This window comes from Lemur catta, chromosome 10, assembly GCF_020740605.2.
Source record: "Lemur catta isolate mLemCat1 chromosome 10, mLemCat1.pri, whole genome shotgun sequence".
NCBI classification, from domain to species: domain Eukaryota; kingdom Metazoa; phylum Chordata; class Mammalia; order Primates; family Lemuridae; genus Lemur; species Lemur catta.
Genome location: NC_059137.1, coordinates 1,955,998 through 1,966,362, shown reverse-complemented (window position 1 = coordinate 1,966,362; position 10,365 = coordinate 1,955,998). Strand labels below are relative to the sequence as shown.

Here is a 10,365-nt window from a genome sequence, read left to right as displayed (position 1 = left end):
CAAAGTGATTGCAGAGCACCTCGACCACCAGGGAAGTGGATCAAGGGTGGTAGGGGCTGGTGTCACTGTTGCCTCTCCTAGGTGGCCCAGGGCTGAGCCCTACCACGTGTTCCCTAACTCTGTGTTGAAACAGATTGGGAACTTGACTCCTGAAAAGCAAATATTAACTTAGCAGAGCGGCCCGGTGCCACGTCAGCGGGGCTGAACTCTCCCCGCATCGCCTGGGCATCTGCCATCGTGGCATACAAACTGCACTCCCTCCTTCCCCAGAATCCCGGCCCCTCCGAGACCAGCGTGTCTCCCACCCCAGGTGGGCCTCAGCCGGCCCTGGAAGCTCGGCCTGGCGCCATGCAATGAATGGCGCGCCTGCCGCTGGCACGGGCGGAGGGCACGCCGCTGCTCTGCCCGTCCTTGCCGGGCAGGTGTGCAGGTGAGCGGGCGGGCCTGCTTGCCCGCATCCTCACCGGCCAAGCCTGCCTTTCCGACTCCGGAGATGAGGACACAAACGACAGCACCCACCTCTTCCCTGAGATCCCCCACGGCAGGGCTTAGACGGTGCCTGGCCTGGGTGGCACCGGGGACCAGGTAAGGCGACGGGAGGGGCCGGGGGCTGACCCCACCAGCCTCGCCGGGTCTCTGGGGAGCTTGGGGGCCGCCCAAGGGCCGGAGCTCGCTCCACACTGATGTCCGCTCGACCGGGCTGGGAGCAGCGGGCCCGTCCTCCCGGGTCCGGGAGCGCTCCGGCCGGGGTGGGCCGGCGCGGAGGACGCGACCGACGAAGAGCGGACTGGCCGAGTCCCGGCGCGGCTCGCGGAGACCGGGCTGCCTGCCCGGTGCGGGCGGCCACCGGCGGGCCGCGCTCCCTGCCAGGGCGCGGACGCCCCCGGGACGCCTCGCGACGCTCCACAGGGGTCGGTGGAAGCTAAAACCCGGCTCCAAGCGCCAGACCCGAGCCCGAAGCCGAAAGCCGTAACCAGGCAACCAGCGCGCGCCCCGCCTCGAGGCGCGCAGGCGCAGTCAGCCGTCAGCAGCGCGGCGCATGCGCGATCTCCCTCTGCCCGCCGGCCTCCGAGGCCAACCGAAGAATGGGAGGAGCACGCACGCGTCAGGGCCGCGCGCAGGTCTCGGCCCCGCCAACTATCCGTTCTCGCTGCGAGAGCCTGCTGGCATCAGTCCCTTAGACGGATTCTTGCCTTGGGGCCTTCGTTGAAGAATTTCGTGTCTTCTCACATCCTAAAACGAAAAAAGACTAGGAGAAAGAGCCAGCGTAACCAAGGCCACGGCCCGGGCGGCCTCGGCGCGCTCGGTCCGGGCAGGTGGGCGAGGGGCGGGGCCAAGGGCTGAGGCGGTGGATGGTCGTTGACGGGGGCGGGGCCAAGGGGAGGCTGGCGGACGGACGCAGGCGAGGGGCGGGGCCAAGGGCTGAGGCCGTGGACCGACGCAGTAAGGGGCGGGGTCACAGGTGGGCGGGGGACGAACGCAGGTGAGGGGCGGGGCCAAGGAATGGGCGGTGAAAGGCTGAACGAGGGCAGAGGCGGGGCGTGGCGGAAGCGCCGAGGGGCGTGGCGCGCGCTGACGTCGCGGCCGGACACGTCGGCGGAGCGGCGGCCGCGGCTACCGGAGCCGGATGTGCCAAGATGGCTGCGGCGGCTGCTCTGTCTGTGCTCGTCGGCAGCGCCGGGTGGGCTTTCGCCCGCGGTTCCTGAGGGGCCGCCCCGGCCGCGCTGGTGAGGAGGCCAGCGTGGGCAGAGTGGGGCGGAGGCCGGCCGGCGGAGCGAGGCTGCGGAGGCCGGGCGGGGTGTAGGGGAGGCGGCTGGGCCCAGCCCCGAACGGCCGGCGCAGCTCCGGGGCCGCGGCCGGGGCCGAGGGAGAGGACAGAATCCCGGGCCGCCGAGTGCCCGCGGGGCCGGAGGCAGAGGCCGGGCGCTGCGCGGGCAGCTGGGGGCGCGGTCCACGCTGAGGACTGACGTGGACCTAGCAAGTGTCCAGATCCGGGCAGGCGCCCGCCGGGCTCGGCTGCGGTGACACTTGTCCTAGTAGTGGCTGCCTCTGTGGAGAGTTGTGTTGGAACGGCTGGACAGTCAGCCGCTTCTCATGAGACCTGCAACTTTTTAAAATGAAGGAATGTTTGGGAAATTCTCTGACAGTTAGTGTGTCCTTTACGTCGCAGGTTCTGAGGATGTCTCGTCCTCATTGGTTGGAAGACTTTTCCTTAACAGTGCTGGTGGTGAGATAAATTTACATTTGAACCCAGGAGCAGAGTTGTTATTTGTAATCGGATGTTGCAACGGAGGTCGAGCACCTGTGTTTTATGTCAAGGATTAGAGGAATGTGTGAACCAGCTCGCCCTATTGTGATGAAAGTATTACAGTAGAGCATTCAGGTACATCAAAGCCATTTAAAATCACTTTTTCTGCTTCACTTAAAAGCATTTTTAAATGGCTTGTAGGTTGACTGTGAATTGCGTATTAAGATTTTGTTTTAAATATGTATGATGCAGATGTTAACTAGAGAGACATTTCCCATCCCCAGATAGGGCAACAAGAAGCAACCAGAACCACAGACGTTCATTCGTAGAGTGATATTTTGCAAGTTTCCACACAGTGCAGCCTCCTTGCAGTTTTTTTTTTCCCATCCCATTTCTTAGAGTGCCGGTACTGGTATCCTGAAAAGACAAGTTTGACTTGTGACTCATTTACCCTTAGTAGTAGTTACTACAGTGAGCCTCAAAATTGTACTGCAAGTTTTCTTTGAGGTAAATTTTAATATGATTTCTTTTTCCTTCTGTAAACATCTTTCATGAGTGTCAGAGTGTCCTTTTGGGTCTTTGTCACTTTTAGCAGCTTTTAGGCTCTTCGGTTGCTGCTGTCTTCTTCAACATTTACATGCATTTGATTCCAGTTTTAACTCAGAAGAGTTGGAGTTTGTTGTGTCAAGTGTCCCATAGTCCGAGAGAGATGTCACTAGCCATCACCACGAGGGAGACTGTGGGCAGAGGGTAGAATCACAGGTGCTTCTTGGTGCTCCTGTTGATTTACATTCTTACAGCTAGAGGGCAGTGGATCGAGAGGAGAGGGGGTGTGCATGTGTGTTTTAAATTCCTCAGTTCTATAGCCCTAAAGTCATACTGAAAACGGTTTTGCTTAAGTACTCACATGGCTACAAAAGAGTTTAACTAAAAAACTAGGTTTATGAATAATGCATCTTCAAGATCAGCTGGTCTTTTTGAAACACTGATCCTTTAAAAAGTTAGATGACCTGAGGTTATAGAATGACTTACTGTACAGAATAAAATTTCTGGTAGCCACGAGATAGATGATATACACTTGTGTTGTTTTTCTGTTGGTTAGTAGAGAAAAAGATCAAAAAAATTATGTTCAAGTCACAAGATTGTTCCAAGTGAAATTGGTGTATTGCAAAAAAGCTCTCAATTGGAGAGTGTGGGGGTTGGGGATGCTCCTTTGTGGGTAAGTGATGGTGTTTGCTTATAAGACAGTTCTTAGTCAAGTAAAGTTGAGAAAATAATTTTAAGAAAGTTTCTGTAAGGAAAATATTTAAGTATAAACCTGTGAACTTTAGATTTCCCTGTAATTAGCAGTTGGGATTAAGGCATCCCAGAATCCCCTGAGTAGAATCTCATGAGATTATACCTGGAAGAGACCTTAGAAAAAAACATCACATTGATTTTTTCTTTTTTTTTTTTTTTTTTGAGACAGAGTCTGACTTTGTTGCCCGGGCTAGAGTGAGTGCCGTGGCATCAGCCTAGCTCACAGCAACCTCAGACTCCTGGGCTTAAGCGATCCTCCTGCCTCAGCCTCCCGAGTAGCTGGGACTACAGGCATGAGCCACCATGCCCGGCTAATTTTTTTTTTTGTATATATATTTTTAGTTGGCCAGATAATTTCTTTTCTATTTTTAGTAGAGACGGGGTCTCACTGTTGCTCAGGCTGGTCTTGAACTCCTGATCTCGAGTGATCCACCCACCTCGGCCTCCCAGAGGTAGGATTACAGGCGTGAGCCACCGCGCCCGGCCTGATTCTTTCATGTTATAGATGAGGAAACTAGTTGCGAAGGAGAGGCGGCTGCCCTGAGGTACTTAGCTGGATGCCTAGTCTTGCTCTCACAGTGATGCCTATTGAATAAATCCTCCAGGCTTGTGCTCTGTATTTAAAACAACAAGAAAAAACTGCTTAGGATGGTTAAGGGTCTTGTGCTGGAGCCTTAAGTCCATGTCCCGCAAGATGATTTAGAATGTTTGTTGCTCCTAGCAGAAGAGTTTCAGGAGGTGCAGGGAAGTCTGCGTGTTCTGACCATAGGAAGTTGCTGTGCCCATTGTGGTCTTGTAGCCTGTCCGACCCAAGGGAAGAGGATGCCGGCTCACTGCTCTGCTTGTTGTACCTTGAATCCATATCAGTGGAGCTGTGAACATCCTGTGCTTTAAAATGACAGCTTAGAGCCAGACCAGGTCTCTGATATTGTTCGTAATATATATAGTCTGTTAAAGTCAAGTGGATTTCAAGGTGCTTATCATTTGGAACGGGTCCCCTATTGGCATAGGAAGAGAGTGTGTGTGAACAGTCATAGTAGTGAGTTAATAGATTTAAAGGACTAGTTTTCAGGTAGGGATAGGAACTTTCATTTGAATAGCTTTACTTAAAATACATTCATTAATGTTTTCTTTTGTCTGAATATCAAAAAGATTTCCAAGGACAGAAAAATGCAGATGCAAAAATGTGTGGATTAAACTCCAGAGTCCTCTTAAGATTTCTCCCTTTGGTTTAATTTTCTCTTTCATTGGCTACACTTAATCTGTTTGTTAATGAAGGTGGTGCTAGGAAGAAGTACGAATATAAAGAAAAGGACTTTTTAAAGTTAAAGCACTTGAATTTTTAGAAGCCTGGGTTGACTATTCTAGCTTGTACTTACTGTGTTTTATTTAAAAACAAACAAGAATAACAAAAAAACTGTGATGAGATTTTTGCCCTTTTGTTTTTTTTCTTTTTAATTTTTTTAGACATGGATCTCACCCTGTTGCCCAGCCTGAAGTGCAGTGGCTTGATCATAGCTCACTGCATCCTTGAACTCCTGGGCTCAATGATCCTCCCGCATCAGCCTCCCTAGTAGCTGTAACTACAGGCGTGTGACATTAGGCCTGGCTAACTTATTTATTTTTACTTATTAATTTGTTTTTGTAGAGATGAGGTCTCAATGTGTTGTCCAGGCTGGTCTCAAACTCCTGGTCTCCCGCCTCAGCATCCCACAGTGTTGAGATTACAGGCGCGAGCCACTGCACCTGGCCCCTTTTTGTTTTCTGTGAGAGGTTTGTTGGCACTTTGCCTGTTGTTGAAAATTTTTGAATCCAGTTAAAACATTAGTTTTAAAGCTGCTTTAAGTTTCCTTGGGGTTTCCGTTCCAGGCATAGTTATAACTCCAGTGTTAAGAGGTGACATTGTTTGGCTGTTGGTGCTTTCATACCTTAAACCAGCTATAATACGAAAAAAGAGAAATTTTACATTGTGAGACAAAAGGCATTTAGATGAATATATTTATTTTTCAGATTTTATAACTGTACTTTATAATGCTCATTAAAGGATGTAGAAAAGGAAATTTTAAACTTTTGTATTCCTTTTGAGATTTAAAATTAAGATGTATGAAAAGTATGATATGTAGTTCTTTCTTAGTAAAGGAATTGCTCTTTCTGGATCTGGTGATAGTTTACAGAAAATGTGGAGGACCTAGGCTAAAGTATCGGACTAGTAGCCAGATTCTGCCTCGTCCCTGCCAATGTCGTGGGTGTCCGCAGAGGCGGTGGTCATTCTGAGCAGGGAGTCCCAGAGGAGGGAGCAACTGTCCACATACACTCAGCCAGCTCAGGGCCAAACTGTCCAGTGCTCTCACTTCGTCCCCTGCCTCCCAGAGCTCTTGGAACAGCTCCTCAAGGACAGATGCTCTCTGCTAGGGCAGGAGCGTGAGAGACATGTATTCTCCAGGATTTAAGTGACTTGAAATCAATTTCAGTCTTTCTCTTTTTCCTTAGTTTTCCTGATTGCAGCCAGGACTTTGGTCTTTTTATTGTTGTTTTGTTTTTTTTAAGAGACAAGGTCTCGCTCTGTTGCCCAGGCTGGAGTGCATTGTCGTGATCACAGCTCACTGCACCCTCAAACTCCTGGGTTTAAGCAGTCCTCTCGCCTCAGCCTCCCAAGGTGCGTGCCACCATGCCCGGCTAATTTTTTTTTGTTTTTTTTTGTGGTAGAGATGGGGTCTCTCTGTTTTGCCTAGGCTGTAGAACTTTGAATGTATGGGTTTTATGCTCATTTTGTCTTTTTCTTTTTCAGCTCAAATTAAGGAAAAGTTATATCCTTCTTCCTTGTATAAGCAACATCTATTTGTGCAAGGGATCAGCCATGCAGCCACCGCCCCAGGCAGTCCCATCTGGTGTGGCTGGACCACCTCCGGCCGGGAATCCTCAGAGCATGTTCTGGGCTAACAGCCCTTACAGAAGACGGACCAATAATAACGCACCAGTGACTCCGATAACCTGCCCTTTGCAGCCAGTAACGGATCCGTTTGCTTTCAGTAGGCAGGCCCTCCAGAATACCCCGCTGGGCGGTTCGTACAAAAACAGCCCACCCATCTTGCAAAGCTCAGCACCCCCAGGGTTTCCTCAGCGCCCTGGTTTGCCTGTGCCTCACACAGATGCCAGGGATAGCTCCCAAGGACCTTGTGAGCCTCTGCCGGGACCTCTGTCACAGCCCAGAGCAGATGCCAATTCATTTTCTGGTGCGTTGACACCTTCAGCGCTGCCCAGGGCTGAGATGAGCAGGAGTGCAGAGGTCCATCCCGGCTCAGAGCCTGGAGTTCAGGCTCCACCGTGTCTGCCTCACTACATTCCAGGAGTGGGTCCTGACACGTCTCAGGGGACCCATCTGCATGGGAACGTGCCTGGGCCTGACCAACCCCTGAGTAGGCAAAACCTGCATGATGGTGTGGTAGCCCCAGCAGCGTCCCCTTTTTCCCCCCAGCCTCGTCAACAGATACCGAGTCAGTGGGGCCCAGTGCAGGCAAGCCCACAGCCCTCAGGTCAGCATCACTCGCCCTGCCTGGAAGGACCTGTTCAGAGCGCAGTGCCCCATGCCACCAGCGTTCCCCATCTGCCCCCATCATCCAGCCCACATCAAGGTGTTGGCCATGAGCAACAGAACCCACTGGTGTCTCTTTCGGCACCCTTGGCCAGTGACAGGAGAAGTGAGGTGGCCCATCTGCAAAGTGGAAGCTATGCAGCAAATAACTTTGATCCTGAAAATACATTCAGGCAAAACCCCAGAGTTGGGAATACTTGGGCAAGCCAGGACTTTAGGCAGAATCCAGGAGTGACTAAAGAGCACTGGCCAGCTGCCACTCTTGTGAGCCCCCTCACTCAGGGAGATCATCCAGAAAACCACGTGCACTACCCCCCAGGCACTGGGGCCAGCCTCTCCCTTCCAGATACAGACTCGGGAGCTCTCTCAATGTTTTTCCAAGGGGGAGAGACAGAAAATGAGGAGAATCTCTCGTCTGAAAAAGCAGGCTCTGCTGGTAAATCGGACTTTGAGGGTTTCTCCCCTAGCCCTGGACCGGGCCATCCCCCCTCACTTGCACACATGGGAGCGGGTGGCATCTGCCAGGCCTTTCTCAAAGGCTCCAACATGGAGACCACACCGCAGGGTGGAGATACACACCTTTATTTTGCTCAGTCTGCAGGCATTCAACATGATCAGCAAACGACTAAAAATGCTGCTAGTGACATGTGGGGTGACACAGCGAGTGCAGAGACTCAGGGTACCAGCAGTTCACAGTGTGAGAATATTGAGAACTTAGAATTCATTCAGAATCAAGAAGTTCTGCCAAGCGAGTCCCTAAATTTGGACGCTTTGTCTCCAAGTGATCAGTTCAGATACGGGGTCCTTCCTGGGCCAGCTGTCCCCAGGCACAATGTTGGGGGCCACCCCGGAGCCGCTGAAGCAATGATGCATCCTGCGAGATCTGATAGCGTGTCATCCAGCTACAGCAGCAAAAGCCACAGGAGTCTTTCAAGTTCAACCAGGCCCCAAGAACTAGTTGGCACGTTTATTCAGCAAGAAGTTGGAAAACCTGAAGATGAAGTTTCAGGTAGTTTTTTTAAGCAAATCGATTCTTCTCCCGTAGGAGGTGAAACAGAGGAGGCCACTGTGAGCCAGAACTGCCATAGCAGCGTGTCCCAGCCCTCAGCTCCAAGCCCCCCAAAACCGACAGGAATATTTCAGACAAGTGCAAATAGTTCTTTTGAACCAGTAAAATCTCACTTAGTTGGGGTAAAACCAGTCGAGGCAGACCGTGCCAATGTGGTGGGTGAAGTAAGGGGGACCCGTGCCCGCCAGAAGAAGTGCAGACCACCTGATGCTTCCCCTGGCAACCTAGAGCAGCCGCCAGACAACATGGAGACCTTCTTTGCACCCCAGGTCTGTCCTCTGCCTCTAAACACCACTGCAGAAGCTGGGCACGTGCTTCCGCACACTGGGGCACCACCCTTGGATACTGTGTATCCGACACCGGAGAGGAAGCCCTCAGGCAGGGCTCAGGGGACGGTGAAGTGTGAGAGCCCAGCGACGACTCTGTGGGCCCAAAATGAGCTGCCAGATTTTGGAGGCAACGTCCTTCTCGCCCCAGCGGCTCCTGCACTTCAGGTACCAGCAAAACCTCAGCCGTCTGCAGTTGTTCAGCCTCCAGAAAAGGGGGTGTCTGGGCAGCAGTCACAGAAGCCAGGCTCTGCCAGCCCCCTGCAGAACCGAGATGGGATTGGTGCTTCCGAGAACCTCGAGAACCCTCCCAACGTGGGAGAAGAGGAGGCCCTTCAGCCACAGGCAAGTTCTGGTCATGCCGCTGCGTTACCCTCACTGTCCACTGAGTCTCTGCAACATCTGCCAGTCCTGATGGCCCAGCCTGACCAGAGCTATAATCTGGCTCAGCCCATTAATTTTTCTGTGTCCTTATCGAATCCTAATGGGAAGAATCAGTCCTGGAGAGATGCTTTGGTGGGAGATAAACCTCCAGTAGGCAGCAGGGTGCTCAGTGGTGATTCCGGGGAAAACGTTCCTTTGTCTGGGATCCCAGCCAGCTCTGTCCTTAGCTTGTCTCTGCCTAGTAGTCTTGCCCAGAGTAATTTTCCACAAGGTTCTGGTTCTTCTGAAATGATTTCTAATCAGCCTGCCAATTTGCTGGTTCAACCGCCATCCCATCCACTTCCAAAGAACTTGGTTCCAGAAAGTCGAAAGAATCACAATGCAGAAAACGTTCTTCCCGAGTTTGTTAATAGCCTTGCTGGAAGCACGAGTGTGATGTTAGTTCCACCTGCAAACAGTACTGTGGTGCCTAATAGTAACAAGGCAAATCACTCCACTAATCGGGAAGAAACGTACGGAGCCCTAGACTTTACATTAAATAGGACTTTGGAAAACCCTGTAAGAATGTATAGCCCATCCCGTTCCGATGGCCGGGCCTCTCAGCACACCCTTGCCAATCACCCCGGACAGTCTGGGCCTGGGCTGCATAACCCAGACCGTTTCTACCAACAGGTAATGAAAGATGCACGGGACCAGCCTGACCTGGGAAGAGCCCTGCAAGAGCTAGCGCCTCCTCGGCAGCAGAACTCTCCTCCACAAGTGCCCAGAGCAACGTCTACGGAACCTTCAAATGCAGAAAGTCCGCCAGCACAAGGACAGTCCCAAAACTCAGCCCAGGCACCAGCAAGCCTGGCTCCAGCTGACACAGTTCAGCAGCGGCTGCCTCCGTCCTCCAGCGTGTCATTGGTGTCCACTGGCTCGAGCCAGGCAGCCACGCAGTCAGAGCAGCAGTGGCCACAGCCGACACCGCCGCACTCCTTGGGCCCACTGCCTCCGGACTTGGCGTCCTACTACTACTACAGACCTCTGTACGATGGCTACCAGTCTCAGTACTCCTCCCTGTACCCACCGGATCCTGGGGCGGCCTCCCTCTATTACCCGGTATGTAGAGCTCTCATGTGTAACCCACTTTCCTCTCCTTGCTTTGACTAGTTGGGTTTCTGTCGTGGTGTGTTCTTTGGTGGTGTTTGCTTGATTCAGAGGTAAGCCACAGTCCCCAGAGCATGTAGAATACCAGTTCTAAGCCCAACACCAGCTCCGAGCAGTGCTTCCTGAGAGAAGTACTCCCTGGTCCCAGAGCTGAGCACAGGCCACCTCTTAGAAGCTCACACCACAAATTAGCATATTGAATTGCTTATAATATCTGCTTAATTTTATTTAATCCAGCCTCACCAATTTATGTGACAAAAAGAGCCCTTTGTCTCCTATAATACTTGTTGTCTCTCTG

At 52.1% G+C, this 10,365-nt stretch overlaps 1 protein-coding gene across 10 annotated transcripts in view; it reads left to right on the top strand.

Moving 5' to 3' along the window:
• Positions 1-235: 235 nt before the first annotated feature.
• The window catches only part of SEC16A (SEC16 homolog A, endoplasmic reticulum export factor), a 37,813-nt gene continuing 27,683 nt past the window's right edge, over positions 236-10,365 (top strand). For 5 of the 10 annotated variants that reach the window (XM_045563954.1, XM_045563957.1, XM_045563956.1 and 2 more), the window contains exons 1-2: positions 1,614-1,727; positions 6,336-10,019. In XM_045563954.1, coding sequence (XP_045419910.1) covers positions 6,405-10,019 — 3,615 coding nt within the window. In that variant the 5' untranslated portion in view covers positions 1,614-1,727; positions 6,336-6,404. Of the gene's footprint in view, positions 586-1,078; positions 1,317-1,613; positions 1,728-6,185; positions 6,204-6,335; positions 10,020-10,365 lie in introns of those variants that run through there. The other 5 variants (XM_045563959.1, XM_045563958.1, XM_045563951.1 and 2 more) reach the window with 5 other exon arrangements.